Source organism: Dromiciops gliroides, chromosome 3 (genome assembly GCF_019393635.1).
Source record: "Dromiciops gliroides isolate mDroGli1 chromosome 3, mDroGli1.pri, whole genome shotgun sequence".
Taxonomy (NCBI): domain Eukaryota; kingdom Metazoa; phylum Chordata; class Mammalia; order Microbiotheria; family Microbiotheriidae; genus Dromiciops; species Dromiciops gliroides.
In genome coordinates, this window is record NC_057863.1 from 351899304 (window position 1) to 351920106 (window position 20803).

The 20803-nt window shown below is 41.4% G+C and overlaps 1 protein-coding gene across 2 annotated transcripts in view; it reads left to right on the forward strand.

The window, feature by feature from the left end:
• ZNF202 (zinc finger protein 202) overlaps window positions 1-20196 on the forward strand; it is a 38020-nt gene extending 17824 nt beyond the window's left edge. The window contains exons 2-7 of one of the 2 annotated variants that reach the window (XM_043993313.1): window positions 1618-2166; window positions 2809-3028; window positions 3445-3533; window positions 7366-7495; window positions 8416-8538; window positions 8923-20196. In XM_043993313.1, coding sequence (XP_043849248.1) covers window positions 1714-2166; window positions 2809-3028; window positions 3445-3533; window positions 7366-7495; window positions 8416-8538; window positions 8923-9983 — 2076 coding nt within the window. In that variant the 5' untranslated portion in view covers window positions 1618-1713 and the 3' untranslated portion in view covers window positions 9984-20196. The remainder of the gene's footprint in view (window positions 1-1617; window positions 2167-2808; window positions 3029-3444; window positions 3534-7365; window positions 7496-8415; window positions 8539-8922) is intronic. The other variant, XM_043993314.1, reaches the window with a different exon arrangement.
• Window positions 20197-20803: the final 607 nt, after the last annotated feature.

Below are 20803 nucleotides of genomic sequence, written 5' to 3' on the forward strand. Positions count from 1 at the left end.
AACATTCAAAATCCTCCAGAGTCAGAGCCTACATTATTTTTCTAATGTTACTGGAATTACTCCCTCTACACACACTGTTACTTTAGTCAAACTGTACTACTCTACCAAGTCTCGCCTTTCCTTCCCTACATTTGCCCACATTGTCCTTCTGAATATATCCTACCTCTGTATCTACATTCCCTATACCTGTGATGTTCTCACCATGGAATGTATCTTCCATGATACCTTCCCTGTTATGACTTTCTAATCCAGTCCAGTAAGCATTTCTTAGTCACTGATTATGTGTAAGCCACAGAACTAGATCATTAGCTTAAAAAAAAAATCAACATTTAATATGGTCTCTGCCCTCAGCTTCTTTCTCTTCTACCTTCTAGAGCAAATTATGTTTGCTTTTTTCTGATAATATTGTTCTAACATTTTTGAGTATACAACACTTTACATATATTACCTTGTTCAATCCTCACAGCAACCCTGTGCATTTATTGTGTAACATGGTATATTATAGTTACCCATATTTGTATCTTATCTTTTAAACCAGGTGTTCATAACCTTCTTTATGTGTCTTGTGCTCCTTTGGTAGTCTGGTGTAGTCTAGGGATCCCTTCTCAGAATAATATTTTTTAAATGCATAAAATATAAGATTTTATATATATATATACATATATATGATTATAAATAAAACCAATTACATTGAAATACAGTTCACAACCTATGTTTGAAGACAAGTGAATAGGCCTCATTAAGAATCCCCATTAAACTAAGTCTGACAAAGGCAGCATTATATAATCTACATTTTGGACCTCTCCTCCACACCTTCACAACCCTTCCTCCCCCACCACCTGCCTCCCATAGCAGGCACTTAATAAGTGTCTATTGAATATAAATGGATCAATTCCTTTCTGTTGCAAGTAATGGGAACCCCTTTTACCTTGCTTTTAAAACCCATTCCTATTCTTGGCCCTTTGCTACTTGTTCAGTTTTACCTCCTAATACTCTCCAACTGAGAATCCTAGTGTTAGAGCTAACAAGAATCCAGATATCATCTAATCCATAATAGAATTGAGGAAACTGAAAGTCCTAGAGAGGAAAAATGACTTATTTGAGGTCACATAGCTAGTAAGTGGCTTGTATGCTTGGAAGACCTTTCTTACTGTCCCTTGTGAATTGTTCCTACCTCAGATCCTTTGCTCAGAGTGTTGCCCCTAGCTCAGATGCCATCACTTCTTTCCCTGATTATTCTAGACCATACTGTCCCTTCAGTGCTCGTCCAGCACCTTTAGAATTAAACCTGTATTGGTATATACTTCAATAGTTAATTATTCAAATATTTCTTTGTTTTCATTTCTAATTTCCCTTTTAATTCTTTAGAGACATGATACAGTTATAACATTGAGAAATGAAGTAAGAAACAGTGATTTCCTTCAGGGTGGGAACTTTCACACATGTGTGTAAAATCATCTTCCTCCCTAACAGGGATATGGTAGGACTAAGATAGAGTGAAGTAAAATGGTATAGATTGGGGGATAGACTGAAAGTTAATGGTTCTGAGTTAGACCCCAAATGCGTGGTCTCTGTATATGCTTTCTTACTGACATTGTGTGTTTTTTTCTACTCTAGTTCCCTTGGGAGAAATCCTTTCTGCAGGTTTCCAGTCAGACCAGGAAATGGCAGTGTGACCTCCAGCTGAAATTAGGCCAACTCGAAAGCCAGATAATGGCTACAGTGCTGGAGCCAGAGGACCAGCATCTTTGGGAAGAGGAAGGAATCTTAATGGTGAAGCTGGAAGATGATTCCATTTGGAGGCAAGACCCAGTTCTACAAAAGGATGATGCCGTGCTTGAGACCTCACATCAGAATTTCCGGAGATTTCGCTACCAGGAGGCATCAGGGCCCAGGGAGGCCCTGAGCCGACTCCGGGAGCTTTGCCATCAGTGGCTGAGGCCAGAAAGGAGGACAAAGGAACAGATCCTGGACTTGCTGGTGCTGGAACAATTTCTGACTGTTCTGCCTGGGGAACTGCAGAGCTGGGTGCGGGGGCAGAGGCCAGAAAGTGGTGAAGAGGCAGTGACGCTGGTGGAGGGTTTGCAGAAACAACCCAGGAGACCAAGGCGGTGGGTGAGGAGGGGGAGTCCTGAACTGTGTGATTTGGAGGAGGAAAGCTTGATGGTGGGTTGGATTCTGGGGGTCACACGTGTTTCTTTTTTTCAGGTTTATTGACTCTACTCTTAGTCAGAACTTGGGTACTGGGCCTGGGGCAGCTGATGGTATCTTTGAGCAATTTTCAGTTGAGCTTAGCATCTGAAGCATTTGCCAGGGGATCATCCTTAGAGCTATGGGATTTTTGATGGCTACTGCCACCTGCAGATCCTGGCTTTGGTTTTCACTTCTTCAGATGTTGATCCTCAGTTTTCTGGGGGAGGAAGTTCTGTGATTTCCTCAATGCCCATGTATCCCCAGCTACAGAACCCCCTTTCAGGTTGGTAAGATGTGAAAGCAAGCATGAGAGAGGATTGGGCAGGTGGAAATGGGAAGCAGGGGTGTCATACAACCCTAGGTGACTTGGGGAAAGTGGGGGGGGGGAGGTGGGGAAAGTGGCGCCACAGTGGAGTGTCCAGAGCCTCTCGTGGCCCAGGACTTGTTCTCAGTAGTCTCTTTGCTGCTCCCCAGTGGAATGAGACTCTTCCTCCTTTCCTGTCTCTGTGTCCCTAGGGTAGCTTTCCTGCAGGCAGCTCCTTGTAGGTTAAGCTCTGATTGCCCCAAGAATTTCCTCTGGGCCCTGTGGTGACAGGAGATGGGGATTGTTCCCAGGTGACGGTCCATGTGCACGGCCAGGAAGTCCTCTCAGAGGAGACATCAAATCTGGGAGCAGACCCGGAGTCACCGATCGAACGGCCGGAGCCTGTGCATACCCTATCCCTGGAGGAGTCCCATGAGGAGTCGCATGAGGAAGGGCCACAGAGCCCAGATCTGAGCATTGAAGAGCAGAGCCACTGCCATGAAGAGGAACCCCAGCCCCTACAGGAGAGCGGTGGGGAGCCTGATAGTGAAGGGGCAGGGGGCTTCTTGGAACAGCAGCAGGGAGGGAAGAAAGGAAGGTTCATGCAGCACCAAGAGCTTGAGTAGGCTGTAATAGGGGATTGATCCTTAGACTCTGGCAGTTGGAAGTAGGCACAATCTCATTTGGATTCCCTAAGCAGACCCCAGATGATGCAGATGTTCTTACTATTCCCTGGCAGTGTGTGAGTATATGTCTGAGTCCTAAATGGCGGGGTGGAGGCAGATGACTTGAGCTTTTCTTAATGTAGTGCTTCTTGAATTCTGCAAGGATAGTTGGGACTGTTCTTTCATCACAGATAGTGAGGAGGGATACCTGCCCTGATTAGGCGGGGATAGCTAAAGCACAGGTCTAACCTTTCTTGGCTCTGGCTCCTTTCTTATCCTCAGAGCTTCCTGTCCCCCAGGACCATGTCCTTCCTGAGGAGGGAAGCAGTGGAGGCCAGGAGATGGTTAACCTTCTTACAGCCATATCCCAGGTGAGCTGCGGTGTCCATCCACAAGTACAACGCTTCTCGTGTGGCACTCAGTACTAATAGTGTTTGTTAGGACAAGACCCTAAATCTGAATCATGCCCCAGCTAGAACAACAAGGAGTTGGGTGACTTGTAAAAAACTGCCTGCTTGGCCTTTCCTAAAAGGAGATGATAACAAGTGGATTAGAGTTGAGTTCTTGAATTTCTAGTCCCTAAAACCATTTTTCCCCCTATGGAAGTGAGGGAGTATGGGGCAGAAGGAAGCTGATAAAAATACTTTTTTTTAGCTTGCAGAAAAAACCGTGGCTATAGAATTTTTTTTAAATGTTTAGATTACTTGAAGGAACTGGGAGGTCCTATCTACTGCTATAGGAGTTGGACCAAATGAGGTTATTCCATAATTAGGCAACTCCTTTCTTTCCCAATGAATTGCTCGCAGTGGTCAGTCTGTGCCATTTATGCAATGTCCTGACCCCAAGGCAAAGAGGTGATTTCACAAGAACTGGGGAACACAGTTCCTGCTTAGGGAGAGCTTACATTTAGTGTTTGCGAGGACTGAAATACAAAACACAAGAATGGCTTAATATGGACAAAACACATTCTGTCGTGTGTGCTCTGCTATCAACTGCTGCTTTGCCTCCCCGCCCCCCCACCCCGCCGCCGCCCCATTCCTCCCTCATTGCTGGAATGTACCCCTCATTACCTATGTTTGCCCGTGAAACTCATCCATCCCTCAATCAAGATTTAACTCAAATGTCACCTTCAAAATTTCTTCCATTCCCTTAATAACATCCCCACTCTTAATTAACTTTCTCTCCTCAAAGTTTTCATAACTGTTCCTGGGGCAGCTAGATGGTGCAGTGGATAGAGCACCGGCCCTGGAGTCAGGAGGACCTGAGTTCAAATTTGGCCTCAGACACTTAACACTTACTAGCTGTGTGACCCTGGGTAAGTCACTTAACCCCAATTGCCTCACTAAAAAACAAAACAAAACACTGTTCCTTTCACGCCTGTCTGTTTTGCATTAAAAACAAGGATAATAGGTATCTTACCTTTGTCTTCAGTTCCTAGCTCAATACTTTGTACACAGTAGGCATTTTTAAGTGTTTGTTTTTGAACAAATGAAAAAAACAAATAATTTCAAACTTCTTGTGTTGAGTGAGTTAATTCAAAATAGCTTCACCAGGGAGTTATATTATGAACCAAACTGTGATGAAAAAAGGGAGAGAAATACAAATTGGTGGAAAGGAATGGAGATATTAAAAATATTCCATAAAGGAATGCAGGGCAGGAGTAAACTCAATGTGGAATATCATAGAATCTCAGAGGTCACACAGAACAGCATTCCTTTCTGTAACATGCCTGACCAAAATCCCCTTGAAGAGCTTTAGAGGCGAACTTGCCTATTTCCTGAGCCAGCCCGTTCCACCTTGAAAAACTCAAAATGTTAGGAAGTGTTTTCTTGGACTCAGCCAAAATCCTCCTTTGAAGTTACCACCTAGTTCATCCCAACAGAGCCCAGCAAAACAAAACAAAACAAAACTCTGACCCCATTTCCACATAACAACTTGGCAGATATTTTGAAGACAGCTTTCATGTACCACTCAGGTTTTCTCTTTTCTAGGCTAACAACCCTAGTATTCTTGTATGGTCTGGTCTCAAGTCATTTCAGTGTCACCCTCAGCTTCTGGATGCTATTCAATTTGTCATTCTCCTTGAAGATATGTGACACCCCAAATTGGTGTGAAATGGGCAGAATGAAACAGGATTATCAGCTTCCTGGTTGGGGATCTTATGCCTTTCTTTATGTAACCCTAAGACTGTGTTAGCCTTTTTTGGCTGCTGTGCTAATGTTATGCCCTTGGCCTCTAACCCCCAGATGTTTTTCAAGACTTTTAATCTAGCCTCCCTTCTCCCATCCTGTACTTCTAAAGTTGATTTCTTTATCCTCTCTATTGGACTTTGCATTTATTTATATTAGATATTATTTTAATAGATTTAGTTCATTGTTCTAGCCTGACCAGGAATTTGGGGGGGCTTGAATTTATCATTTTGATCTATCGTTTTGTACGTTTGAGTCCCAGATTTATTTCATCTGCTCATGATAAACAGGTCCAAGAACCGATCTTTGTGACTTACTGTTAGAAATGCCTTCCAAAATGACCTTAATCACTACTCTTCGGATGCTATCATCTAGTCTATATCTATCTCCTCTTTATCCATAAAGATAGAATATGAAACCTACTATCCCCAGATTTCAGCAAAGCATTTAATGTCTCTACCATTCCCCTGATCTACTGACTCATCAAAAAGAAAATTAATTGAATTGATTAAGGTTAACTTTAATTAATTACAATTTATAAGAAAATTATAGATTAATCTGTCTTAATGTGTTTGTGATCAAGCCAAACTGCCTTTTCATGATGATTTTATTTTCTAACACTCAGGGACAGTCTTTTAAAATGATCCATCCTAGAATTTTGCCAGAAATTAAAGTAAAATTCTCTGGCCCATAGACCAACTATTTCATTGTCTCTCCTGTTTTGAAAATTAGTAATACTCTACTCCAGTCTTATGACACCTTATAACATTCTGTATAATCTTGAAAGATCACTGATGGTGGCCCAACAATTACCTTGAAATTAAGAGAAAGCAACTAGCTTGTCTCTTATCATTTATTTATTTACATTAGATTTCAACTCTTTGTTAATCAAGTTTGATCTACCTTCTACTATTATGTAATCCTGAAGTCATTTTCCTTGGCATTGAAGACTATCAAAATAAGAGTTCTACCACCTCTCTGTTGTCTCTATCCTCTCATGCATCCTCATATTCCTTGTTTGAGCATTCTCTTGCTTCTACAAAATAGCTAAAAATACTTTTTTGTTGTCCTTGACATCATTTCTAGCCTCAGCTCCTTAACATTACCAACCTTACTATTCCTGACATTTTCATAGGCCCATGCTTTTCTATTCTCATCCTTGGTTTATTTTCCTTTACTTTAAATGTGTATGTGATTTGTTTGTTTTTTTAATTGTTAGCAAATTAGTTACTTTCTTGTTCATCTACTTCATCCTCTCTAGACAGCTCCCTTTCTCCTTTCTCATCATAATCTCTTGTTTGCATCATTAGAATTTCTTTATTGAAAATGTAGAAAGCATTGTGGTACATATGAAAAATCACTGGCTCTGGAGTCAGAGGACATGGGTTTAAATCTTAATTTCTGATGTTTGCTACCTGTGTGATTATAAACAAGTCACTTATCCTCCCTTGTCCTCAGTTTCTCCATCTGTAAATTGAAGGGACTGGTCTAGATGGCTTCTGAGGTCCTATATGGCTCTAGATCTATGAACTAATGATCCTGTAGCTTCTTATACTTCTTTGACTGATTTCCTTTATAAATTTTAGGCCATGGGATCCTACCTATCCTTTCTCTGAGTTCCTTGAAGCTCACTATTCCAAAATGTAGAGGGTGTATCTGACCATGCCTGAATTTTTCCTCTCACAAATTCTAAGATGAGAGGGTCTCACGCAGAAATAATATATCATTTCTACTTTAGCAGCTAGTGCCGCTTTTTGTTCAGAATCAGTTCCAGGATAGCAAGTGTACCATGTTTGCTTCCTTTACCTTTTGAATTAAATTATTATGACTAGTTAAGAATTCGCCACCTCCTGCTTTTAGCAGATTATTTGAAATGGAGCAAAGTCTCGTTGGGAAGCCCTTCTCCCCCTGGATTCTGCCTTTATAGTAGCTGCCTCTACCTCTCATTCCAGAACCAAAGTGTGGCCTTGTTCCTGAAGCATCAGTTACTGAGTGAAATTTCTTCTTGTTTCAGGGACTTGCAACTTTCAAGGATGTGACTCTGTCCTTCTCCCAGGAGCAGTGGGGTGACCTGGATCCAACACAGAAAGAATTCTATGGAGAATATGTCTTGCAGGAAGATTGTGGAATTATAGTCTCACTAAGTAAGGGCACATTTCTCCTGATAATAGATTTCAAGGCATTTCTTTCTCTTTTTTTTTTTTTTTTTTGGGGGGGGGGGGAGGGAGGCAATGAGGGTTAAGTGGTTTGCCCAGGGTCACACAGCTAGTAAGTGTCAAGTGGCTGAGGCCAGATTTGAACTCAGGTCCTCCTGAATCCAGGGCCAGTGCTTTATCCACTATGCCACCTAGCTGCCCAAGGCATTTCTAATGCATATAGTTCTATGTTCTCTCCTATAAAGGAACTTTCTGAGATTATAGTAACTTCATCCATTCCAGTCCCTTCCTTTTACAGATGAGAAAATTGAGGCCCAAAGAGAGTGATTTGTCCAAAGCTAAACAAGTAATAACTAGCAGAACCAAAATCTGAACTCAGGCTCTTTGATCCTGAGGGCTAACTAGACTTGAATTTTTCTTATATATCCAACCTCACCAATTGAGTGGGTTTGTGGCTAAAACAGAGATCAATAGTCTCAGGCTGGAGAGAAAAGAGGATTGCTGGTATTAAGTACTATCAAGACTAGAAAAGAATGTTTGAGGTGCTAAAGTGATTATCAAAAGGAGAAGGGGAGAAATAGGATGAGAGCAAAGTAGTACTGACTTTCACGTTTATCATATGGGCTTGGCAATAGGCATGGTGAAATTTGGAGAAGTCACTTCTCACTGGGAAAGGAAAGTAGTCTAAGAAGTGGTTTATGATTGAGTTAGAGAGGAATACTGTAATAAATCAGACAAAAGATATGTCATACTTATGTGAATAGCAAACCAGAGGGACTGAGGATTTGATCTTATTACCCAACTATTACACAGCTACTTTGTCAACATCTGCCAGATCTCAGCTGTCTGCTAAGGTAGTATTAACATACTGAACCATCATGATATTCTTATTTCCTTCCCCTGAATAGCATTTCCAATCCCCAGACTAGATGAGGTCTCCCAGGTTGAAGAGGAGGAAGAATCTTGGGTCCCCGACTTAGAATATCCCCAAGATCCTGAAGAAACAGAGATCCTGAGTTTTACCTATATAGGTAAGGAACAAGATCTTACCCTCCGTGACCCTCTAGGAGTCACTCCAGTGTTTTCCCATTGTGGGACAGGGTTGCCCCCCATTTATTCCCCAGTATTCATTCAGCACAGTAGCAGTTTTTGTTTTCTATGGCTGAGTCTAAACTCCCAAGAGGAAACCCTCCTCTTCCTAGCCTTTCCTTATGGGTCTTGGACATGAGGTAACATTCTTTCTTGCCTCCCCTCCTGTCAGTGGGCCCCTCTCCTGATTTCTAGCCTTGTCAGGGATATAAAATATGTCCTGACTCCTCTGTGATCTCTCCCCATATTTTGTATTTTCCCCATTCTAAGGAAAACATCACTGACTGTATCTGATTCTCTATTTTCTCTTGTCTATATTTTCATAGGAGATAGGAGTGAGGATGAAGAATTTCTTGAACAAGAAGAAATCCATACGGAGGACCTACAGAAAACTATTTTGGGAAGTCCAGAAATTCCCCAGAATATTGATTTGGAACTACTCTTTGAGGATGAGCCGAGTAGCCCCAGTGAAAGAAGAATGAGTGCGAGTTTTTCTCCAACACATAATTTCATGAGCCTTCAAGATAACCTACAATTTCATCCCCTCTTAGGGAGGCCTCATGACTGCCCTGTGTGCAGAAAGAACTTCAGCTGCAACTCCCATCTCATTAGGCATCTCAGAACCCATACAGGAGAGAAGCCTTATAAATGTCCTGATTGTGGCAAGAGTTACACCCGTAGTTCACACCTTGTCAGGCATCAGAAGATCCACAAGTTGCAAGTACCATTTCCATTTCCTCATAACAGGGACAGATTTGATGAAATCTCCCCATCTTTCCAACATGAGATAGTGCCACAAACTGAGAAACCGCATAGATGTGAAACATGCGGGAAACACTTTCGCTGGAGCTCAGACCTTGTCAGGCACCGTAGAACACACACAGGAGAGAAACCCTTCTTCTGTAGTATTTGTGGGAAGAGTTTTAGCCAGAAATCTGTCCTCACAACACACCAAAGAATCCACCAGGGAGGTAAACCCTATTTGTGTGGGGAATGTGGGGAGGACTTCAATGACCACAGACGGTACATGGCTCACCGCAAAACCCATTCTTCTGAGGAGCTCTATCTCTGTAATGAGTGTGGGAGGGGTTTCAGCCACAGTGCAGCATTTGCCAAGCACCTGCGAGGACATGCATCAGTACGATCCTGCAGGTGCAATGAGTGTGGGAAAAGCTTCAGTCGGAGGGACCATCTTGTCAGGCATCAGAGAACACACACTGGCGAGAAGCCATACACATGCCCCACCTGTGGAAAAAGCTTCGGGAGAGGATACCACTTGATCAGGCATCAGAGGACCCACTCAGAAAAGACTCTCTTACAGGACTCAAGTATAGAGAAAGCTACATTCAAAAAAGTCTCCCAAACTGAGGATGGGGATGGACTGTGAGAAAAGCCTTCTTATCTTGAAACTGGGACTTCTTCTAGGAAGTTCCACTGACCAGCCCAGATCTTGCCTCTCCTCTTTCTATTCTTGTGCAGATCCTCAGTCTGCTTTTTTGCCTTTGAGGGGACATGTTTTTATTTTTTTTTCTACTCTGCTACCCCAATAGGGCTTCACTGAGGGATCATGTTTCCACATCCTTGGGATAAGTTAGGAGAGTGAGAGAGTGCTAAGGAGCTGTGGTTAAGACACCTTCCCTGGAGAGGCTGTGGTGTCTCTAAAGAAATCTTGGGTATTCTTGAGTAAAAAAGTGACATAAAATGAGCCACAGGCTTCCTGGGCCTCTGCATGGCAGCAAAACACCCCTGACTGAGAGACAGGAGATGTAGGGCCCTTTGACTTTGCCACAAATTCACTGGATGACCCTGGACAGACAGGCCCCATGCCCCTTCGGTGATTCAATTGCCACATCTCTAAACGGAGAACACTGTTGATGCACTTTGCTTTGATGGTACAGGGTGGAATGGCAGAAAATTCTGGTCTTACTAAACAGGTGCTCAAGTCTTATTATCTGAGGCCTTTTGCAGCTTCTCCCCTCCCAGTTGCCAAGGTGGTGGTAAGCAGTGCTGAGATGGAGCTGAGAAGGAGGTCTCTTAGCAAAGATGTCCTCTCTTTCCCTCAGGTTCTTTCTCTCTTGCCATTCATTCATTCATTCACACTTTTAGCCTCCTTCCTCTTGCACCAGGTTCTTCTGGTCTGTCCCAAGAAATACTTCTACTACTCAAGGTGGGGTGGGGGAAGAAGTAAAACAATTAGGATTTAAATGAAAAGATCTAATTTCCCATCCTTTCCTCCCACCCCCTTTTAGATTTTATGGGAATTCAAGGGTAGTAACAGTTTAGAAAGGTACCATGGTACTAGAGGCATCTTGACTAGAATGTCATAGTTCCATGGGAACATCTACCAAGTGAAAAACTAAGAGGGACCTCACAGAATCAAGGAAAAGTTGTCCTAGCCTTTCCAAGGTGTCCATACAAAGCAACTTGGGATGAGGTTCCCTGCTGACACCTTGTACCCATCAATTTCTGCATAGTATATTGTATCCGATATCAGAAAAAGATTTCAGGCATTCTCATGTTTCTTCAGCTTCTCTAGCCAGCACCTGGAAACTAAGAGATCATATTAGGAGTGATTGATGGTTGATTTTAATGCATTTGTGAATTCTTTTTTTCCTCTTATTTTGTGTTTGGCTCCATTTTCATGTTAGTGACAAAACAATAGCAATCTCTCTCAGTGCTCCCAAGAACCCTTGTTGCCTGATGAAAGTTACCATGGAAACAAGGCAAGTTGCCATGGCAACTCATGGACCCAACTTGGTCTAATGTGGGTGTGGTAGAGACGGGAGGAACTTTTTCCTATAGTTGGAACACAAAGTCTGAGCATGAGACCACAAGGGGGAAGAAGACCCCTCTATTCAGTGTCTGATTCATTCTGCTCTGCTGTGCCACCTATGCTACTGTAGACCTCTGTGCCCTAGAGATGTTCAAATGGATCGATAATTCCATCCTTTCCATACAAATGAATTAGCTCTGTGCCTGCTCCCTCCTTATAAAGGAACTTTCATTTCATTCATCTCTCAGACCTCTGTTATGTGACTTCTTAGACTTTCTGAGATTCCCAGAAGAACTTGTCATTTTTCTTCTGAGCACTGGCATGGCCCATTCATAGGTGTCTGGAGCAGAAGTGACCTAAATGTGAACTAGCACTTAAGGAACTTTGAGTGAGCAGGGCACAACCCCTTCTCCCCCCCCCCCTTTATGGGGAGAGAAGGCTTTCAGGAGGAAGACTATGTACAGGAAGATGCTCTCCCCATTCACAGGAGATACATTCTAGAGATCCCTGGGAATGAAGAAATCCTTGAGTACTGTACTATACCAATAATAAAAATTTCTGAAAAGATCACTGGCAAAACTGCTCTAAAATGAGACTAGAGGAAATGAAATTTTCTAATCTGGTTTCATGATATCAGAATCTGAGAGTTGGACAGGGGCTTTATATTTATCATGAACTCCAGTACTAGCATTTTCCATATGAGGAAGCTGAGGCCAAGAGAACTGAAGTGACTTGCCCAAGGTCAGACAGCAACACAAAGCATAGCATAGATTAGAGGACTTTAAGCCACAGAGGTTACTAAAATAATAGGAGTTGTTTCATGCTCTTGTCATTCTGTAGCCCCTTGGTTGTTGGTGGTGGTGTTTAAGGGCAAGGTGGGGAGAATTTGTCATACCTTGAGTCTTGGAAAAGAAAAGGTATCCTACCTCTCTGCTAAAATAAAAGGCAGCCTGTGGAAGCTTTAAAAAACAACAGGGGGCAGCTAGGTGGCGCAGTGGATAAAGCACCGACCCTGGATTCAGGAGGACCTAAGTTCAAATTCAGCCTCAGACACTTGACACTAGCAGTGTGACTGTGGGCAAGTCACTTAACCCTCATTGCCCCACAAAAAAAACAAAAAAAAAAAAACCCAACACTTAAGAGGGGTATTACAGCAACAACATTTACATTTTCAGAATAAAAATAGTCAAATGAAGAATAATAAGAACTTGAACAAAAATGAAGAATTTATGGATTATCATGATTCTCTATTCTGTCATCTCATAACTTTGTTCATTGGCAAACACAATGAGCATGCATCTATGCCTTTACCTGAGTGATAAAAATTAGAGGCTTCCTTCTGAGTTGACTTTTTTGGGTATATCCATTCAACTAGTTCTGAATCTACCTGATTGTGCTTTAATCTAGCTCACCTGTGTAACTTATCCACAAGAGTAGCATGAGATACTGTCAAATACTCTACTGTGTTTTTAGCATGCTGCTCATCCACTGGTCTTAGTAATTATGAAGAAAAAAGAAAATGAGATGAGCATGGGAAACCCTCTTCTTGATTCTCAGTTTAGAATTTGGAAAAGATCTTAAGTCATCCAGTCTAGTCTATACCTGAACAAGCAAACCCTCTATGACATACATGGCACATGATCATCTATCCTTTACTTAAAGGAACCTACTAATTCCAGAGGCAGCCCTTTACACTTTTGGATAATTAACTTGTAGGAATTTTTTTCTTACATAAAACTTAAATTTATCTCTCTTCAACTTCTATGCATTGATCCTCATTCTGTCTTCTGGGTTAAGTAGAATAAGTCTAACCTTTCTTCCTAATGACAGTCGTTCAGGTACTTAGGACAGCTTTATTGTCTATTCATGCCCTAAATTTTCCAGGCTAAACATCTGCAGTCCTTCAACTGATCTTTCTGACATAATCTTACTATCATAGATCTGAGCTCAGAAGCGCTTTTTTTTTAACAGATAAAGAAACTGAGGCCCAGGGTGGTTAAGTAACTTATGCAAGATCAGATAAGTATCAGAGGGGTCTTCCGATATGAGGTCTTTTGACTCAATAAATAGTGCTTTTTCCCATCTGTTCTTCACCACCAATTCTTGGTAATCAAGTCTTCCATTTCGTCCCTTTAACAATCTCACAAGATCTCATGTAACATCCACTCTTCCCTTTTTTTGAAAATCAGGTCAACAGTGGATAAAGCACCAGCCCTGGATTCAGGAGGACCTCAGTTCAAATCTGGCCTCAGACACTTGACACTTACTAGCTGCGTGACCCTGGGCAAATCACTTAACCCTCATTGCCCTGGAAAAAAAATCAGGTCAAGGTTTCTTCCACAATTCAAAAGCACCCATCTTTTTCAAATCAAAAATCCTTCACCACCATTCAGCCATCACATCTGCCAGTTCTTTCAGTTTCCTAGGATGTATGCCCATGCCTTGCCTCTCTCTTTGCTATCCTAGCATCTTCTCATAGAATACATTGGAAGGGGGAGAACAGATATGAGAGATATCGAAGATATATAACTTTGATATGTGAGGGAGGGAGAAGGAAGAGTCAAAGGTAATCCCAAGGTTCTGACTGGGAGAATGATGGTACAATTAAAATAAATTGTCGGGAGAGAGAGGAGGATTTTGGCAGTGAATGGGAAAGAAATGAATACATTTTTTTTTAATTTTTAGTGCCTATAAGCAGAGTACTGTGATGGGCCCTAGAGACAATAAAAAGTTAAAGTATATATAGTTGCTGTCATCAGACCTTATAGTCTAGTGAAGGGATGTGACACATCTATAAATTTCTGTAATACATGGCAAATGCATAAAATTGAGATTTCTCCTCTAATGGTCTAAATTTTCTCATCAAAGTTGGAGGATAAATAGTCTGTTGGAAACCTGAGTTTAAAGTACAAGGCTACCTGTGGGACAACAACTGTCAGACAACTGTGAGGGCCCAACTAAGATGATGCATCACAAATTTGTAGTGAATGAAGTATATTAACTCCCCAGTGACAGTCAAAACCCCATGAAGGGGAAATCAGGTTTTGGAAGTTACCCAGAAATAATAAACACTATTAGCAGGTTGAGAAGAGCAGAAAGAGGAACAAAGAGACTCAAGCAGTAGCTAATAAATTGGTGGCAGACAACGGTATGAAGACTTGATATAGTGGTGAATGAAGCTGGGTGGGGGAGAGGGAAATATATAGGAAGGACTTGGTAGTTACAGTACAAGTCACAAGGATGAAGAATAGTTTTAATGTGAATGAGTGGAGAGGTGGAAAAGTGGGTAGTAACAGGAATAGGATTTCATAATTCAGGATCTTGAAAGTTATACAATTTTAGATGGTGAAATGTAAAGTTTGATTATGTTGTGTGTGACTCAAGGAAGTTTGAAATCAGAGATTTGAGAAATTGTGTGGTCAAGATGTTAGAAGGGCCATCCAAATGAATATGTAAGATCCTGAGTATGTAGAAAGGATGAGGAAGGATTGAAGGCTGTGAATCAGAGTCTGAGAGTTGGAAGGGACATTAGCAATCCTCTTTCAGGTATATATGCAAAAGAAATCCCCATTGTAGCATAGTTGGCAAGTGGTCATCCAGTCTCTATTTAAAGAACACTCCCCCACACCTCCATCCCTAGAATTGTGAACCACTTAACTTGCAGTAGCCCATTTCACCATGGGACAGTTCTGATTGGTGTTAGTTCTTCCTGACTTCAAGCCTAAAGTTAATTCTTGGCAACTTCCACTCCCTTTTCCTGATTTTGTCCTCTGGGGATAAAGTGAAAAAATCAAATTCCCCTTCCCCCTGACTTGTCAGATATTTGAAGGTTGTTATCATATCCCCCTCAGTCTTCTGCAAGATAATCATCTCCTTTTCCTTCAACCAATCCTCATGTAGCATGGTAGCACACCCTGCTTGCCCACTTGGGTGCTCATCAGTCATCAACCACCTTTTTAAACTATGGCATCTAGAAGAGAGTACAGTGCTATGAATGAGGTCAGATAAGGGCAGAGTTCTAAGCAGCTTTATCACCTCCTTGTGTCTGGAAACTGCCTCTCAGTGCAGTCTAAAATGGCATAGTTTTTTTTTTTTTGTAGTCACATCACACTGCTGATGCATAGTGAGTTTGCAGTCTACTAGATCCCCTGTATCTCTTTCAAACTGCCATCTAATCACACTTCCCCCACTCACTTTTTGTGATAATTTTTAAAATCTAAGTGTTACTAGGTTGAGCCCAAGCTAGCCTGACAACATCTTTTGGGATCTTTACTCTATCTTTTACCTTACCCCCTGCAGCTTTATGGGCGTACTGTCTATGCATTTATCTAAATTGATAAAAAAAAAAAATTTAACCACATCTCTGGGAGTACTCCACTTGAGGCCTGGTACATGAACATTGAAACATTTAACAACTACTCTTTGAATCCAGCCATCTAAATGTATCATCTAATTCACTTCTCTGAGTCTTTGTAAAAAAAATAGCTTGAAATGCTTTACCAAATGCTTATATATTATATCTTTAGGATTCCCCTCAACCACCAGTGTAGTCACCCTGTCAAAAAAGGAAATATGGTTAGCATCTGACATGACCTATTCTTTTTTTTTTTAAGTGAAGCAACGGGTTAAGTGACTTGCCCAGGGTCACACAGCTAGTAAGTGTTAAGTGTCTGAGGCCGTATTTGAACTCAGGTACTCCTGAATCCAGGGCCGGTGCTCTATCCACTGCGCCACCTAGCTGCCCCTGACATGACCTATTCTTAGTGAAGTTATGTTAGCTCTTTGTAATCCCCATTTCCCTTCCTAGATGCTCATCAACCATTTCTTTAATAACCCATTATAGAATTTTTCCAGGAATTGAAGTCAAACTCACCCATTTTAAAGGCTGCATTCTATTTTTTCCCTCTTTTTTAGAAATAGGAACATTTGCTATTTTCCTAAACTATAGCACTGTTCCCATTTTCCAAGAACTAACACCAATCAGAACTGTCCCATGGTGAAATGGGCTACTGCAAGTTAAGTGATTCCCAATCTTAGAGATATTTCAGATGTCATATCTACTAGTTTTGTCAGGACCCTTAAAATATAGTTATGTGAGCTAAGTAATTTGAATTCATCAAGGGCAAGCAGACACTTTCTTATCTTGGTATCAACTTCCTGTTAGCCTTTCTGTCGTTACTTCCTTAATAAATATCACTCTGCTTGTCAGAGAAAATAGAAGCAAAGTAAAGGTAAGGCAGCTATACTTTTGCTTTATTGTTAGTTGTCATTGCCCCAGCCTCCCCAAGCAGGGATCCTATCCTCACAATGGTTCTCCTTTTCTTCCCAACATGAGAAAAAAAGAAAAGGGGGGGGGGGGAAGGGAACCTTCTCTTGGCTTTCCCTAGCAGCCTTCACTCATTCTGAGTTTTACCATGCCTGATTTTATAGAACTATGCCACATGTTTTGTTAACTGCCATTTTCATCTGTATGTTTCTTTTTTAGTCTTCTGTTAGATGGTAAGTCCCTGTGTATTTCATTTGGTTTCTTCACACTAATTCCCACTTTTCCTCTTATGAAAATGAGGTGGAAGCCAGATGCTGAAGTCTTTGAGAAAGTTGGAAAAAATTATCTAGAGCTTGGTGGCCATACAAGTGATCAGGAGAAGGTGGCATCAACAGATTCCATGCCCTTCAGAAAGTGGAAAAGTGGCCTAAGACCAGCAAAGGGACGAAAGAGTTTATCAAACCTTCCTCTTGGCCCTGTGAGGTAGAGAAAGTAGAAAAAGGAGTGATCTTGGGGGAAAGCCAGGTTTCAGTTCAAAACTAGGAGGTGGTAAGAGGAAATTCCATTCTGACCATATTGAATTTAATTCTTTAGTGTCAGCCATAGAGAAACCCAAGTAGAAATGATCAATAGGCATTTGATAACCCAGGTAGTAATAATAAAGATGTTGGGCTCATTGTGCAATTGAGTTCCTAACCCATTTTTAGGGTTGTATATTGAAATATTAAGAATTTTAAGAAGGCAAGTCACTGGGGGTAGCTAGGTAGCACAGTGGATAAAGCACTGGCCTTGGATTCAGGAGGACCTGAGTTCAAATCGAGCCTCAGACACTTGAAACTAGCTGTGTGACCCTGGGCAAGTCACTTAACCCTCATTGCCCCACCAAAAAAAAAGGAAAAAGAAAGAAGGCAAGTCACTTAAAAACATGTCAAACTCATTAATTCAGAATAGGGAAAAAAGGTAAAGCTGCTAACAAACACACCTGGAGCCTTGTAGGTCTGCAGTGGTTTAAAAAGTCATCATGTGGCAGGAAGGGGATTTTATGGACCCAGGTACACTGTAGACTTTGGGTCCACTTGCACCCCCTTTCCACACTACACATGTATACACACACACACACACACACACACACACACACACACACACACTTCTCCACCTTTGTGATAGTACCAAGAGCCCAGAACTGTGCCATTCGGACATATCACATGTAATTCCTTGTGTTAAGGCACTAAGACATAACCACGGTTTCACTGACTTACTGCCCTGGTTCATGGTGCCTACCTTCATGAAGACACCTTCCTCATGATCTTTAAATCAGAGTTTGCCCGAGGGTAAAGACAGGCTTCTGCAGATCCACATAACTGATGACTTCCATAGTCATTAATTTATTGCCTCTGCTTGATCAGTTTAACAAACTTTTCCTAAGCCCTTACTAGGCACTGGGAATACAAAGACAAGAATGTATAGGCTAGGCCCTCAAGCGTTTACATTCCTTTGAAAGTAGAGTAAGAGATGTGTAATGTGCACAGAGAAGTAAATACAAAATGATTTAATAAAGAGAGTACTACCCAACTTGTAGGACCAGAAACAACTTCCTTCAGGATATGCTGCCTGAACTGGGCCTTGAACGAAGCCAGGAATTCTGGAGGTGGGACAACCTGTACAAAATATTAAATTTGGGAAACAGGTGGTAGGTCAATTCAACCAGAAGAAGATATGAAGGAAAGTAACCTGAACTAATTTTGGAAATAGAGCTAGGATCCAAATTGTGGAGAGCTTCAAAGCTCAGGGTTTAAATTTTCCTCTTCAGTGGAGGAACCCACCGAAGATTCTTAATCTGGGGAATGATATAGTCAGACCTGTTCTTAAGAATATTAATTTGTTAACTGAAAAAATGGATTGGAGAGAGAAGAAAATGGAAGCAAGAAGACCAGTTAGGAAGCTATTATAGTAATCCAGGGAAAAACTGATACCTGACCTAGCATGGTGGTTGAAGAGGAGATGAATACTATAGATAGTGTGGAGGTCAAAACAAGACTTAGCAACTGGTTAGGTAAAGAGATTGAGGAAAAAAGAATAATTGAAAATTTATTCTCAGGTTATGAATTTGTATAATTAGAAGCATGGTGGTATGTGCAATAGAGAAGTTTGGGAAAGGGAAGGATGGTATTAGGATTGGGGTAGGAAGAGATAATAGGTTCTATTTTTGCTTGTTGAGTTTGTTATGAGACATTCAAACAGACAAGCTGTATATTCAATTGGTAATTGAGGTCTGTAGATCACGGTTGAATGTTTATATGTGGGAGGCATCTATATGGAGATGAAAATTTAATTCATGGGAACTAATTATTGATTGCCAAAGGAAAAAGAAGAGAGAAGAAAAAACCCACACAGAACCCTAGAGAACACTTACACTAAAATGGCAGAAAAGATCCAAGAAGTTGGTGCATGAAAATACCAAAGAGCTGATCTTGAAGTGTATTCCACACCTGGGAGTCCCTGGAAGGGAATGATCTCTAGGATGTTTTCCACCCTAATGCTTGGGATGGTTCTTAAATTTCAGCAGCAGAAGATGATGACAGTGGTGATTGGATCCCTTCTGGATGACCTGGACTCACACTGTTTGCAAATATAGCCTCTATATCTTGTAACCATTATTACCATAGAAATTGCTCTCAACACCCTCATATGCCAGAAGATGAATTTCATAGCCACACCTACTCTAGGGATTCCCACCACCAGAAGAGTGCCCTAACTAATATTTTATATCCATAGACAACTAAAGGCAGCTGCAAATTCTCTAACAGAACATATTAGCCTGTGTAGAAGGTGACTGTGGTAAGCTATCCTGTTGTAGTCACAAGACTCTCCTCCAGTGTTCTACCTCTACTAATTGCCCCCTGGCAATCTGGCAGCTCATCAGTTAGAGTTCCAGACATTGAAGTAGCAAATGATCTCTTTGGAAAACTATATATAGAGTTCAAGGTCAGATTTAACTCAGGAGATTGGTGGTAATGAGTCAGAAAGGGTCATTCAGCTCCATCCCAAAAGAATATAAGGGTCCCATTGATACTCTGCCCTCACCCAATCCCATCCCTTCTCTGAAGGTTTCCTTCACATTCCCCTGGATATAAAGGTGTTATGGCAAGAGTCAGAAGATTTTAGTTTGAATCCTACCTCTAAAGTTTGCTAGCTTTGTGACCATGGGCAAGTTACTTAACCTCGCTGAGCCTTAGTTTCCTTATCTGTAAAATGGGGATAATAACTACAGAACCTACCTCAGGTATATTTTGAGGCTCCAATGAAATTATTTGTGTAAAGAGCTTTGTTAGTCTTAAAGCACTATGTAAACAGCTACTCTTATTACCTATGTGACTGGGAAAATCACTTAACCTCTGAACTTCAGTTTCCTTTTCTGTAAAAGAGAATTAGACTAGATGATCTCTAAGGTCTCTATCAACTCTAATGCTGTGGACCTGTGTGTGCTTTCCTATGTCTTTTGTTTTTGTGGTTTTTGGTTTTGGTTTTGGTTTTGGTTTTTGGCTTTTAATGGTTTGGGAGTTTTTTGGGGTTTTTTTGTTTGTTTTGTTTTTTCAGGGCAGCATGGGTTAAGTGACTTGCCCAGGGTCACACAGCTAGTAAGTGTCAAGTGTCTGAGGCCAGATTTGAACTCAGATCCTCCTGAATCCAGGACTGGTGCTTTATCCACTGTACCACCTAGCTGCTCCTTTCCTATGTCTTCTGTAGCATGGCATCTCTGTTCTCAAGTGACCCTCCCTTGGTCCACTATTACTTCAAGGCAGAACTCATTTTAGAGAGCTCTAGATTTCTCATTCCACAATTAAATTCCGCCCCTTTGTGATAAGCTAGAAATTATCATAGAACAATACAGGCAAGAAAGATCCTAAAGATTAATATTAAACAGCTTCTTGATCAAGGGTTCTTAACCTTTTTTTGTCATAGAGCCCCTTTGGGAAGTCTGGGGAAGCCTATGGATTTCTTCTCATAGTAGTGTTTTTAAGTGCATAAAGTAGAGAATTCCAAAGAAAACCAATTGTGTTGAAATAAAGTTAGCAAGGGGATAGCTAGGTGGCACAGTGGATAAAGTGCTGGCCCTGGATTCAGGAGGACCTGAGTTCAAATCCAGCCTCAGACACTTGACACTTAC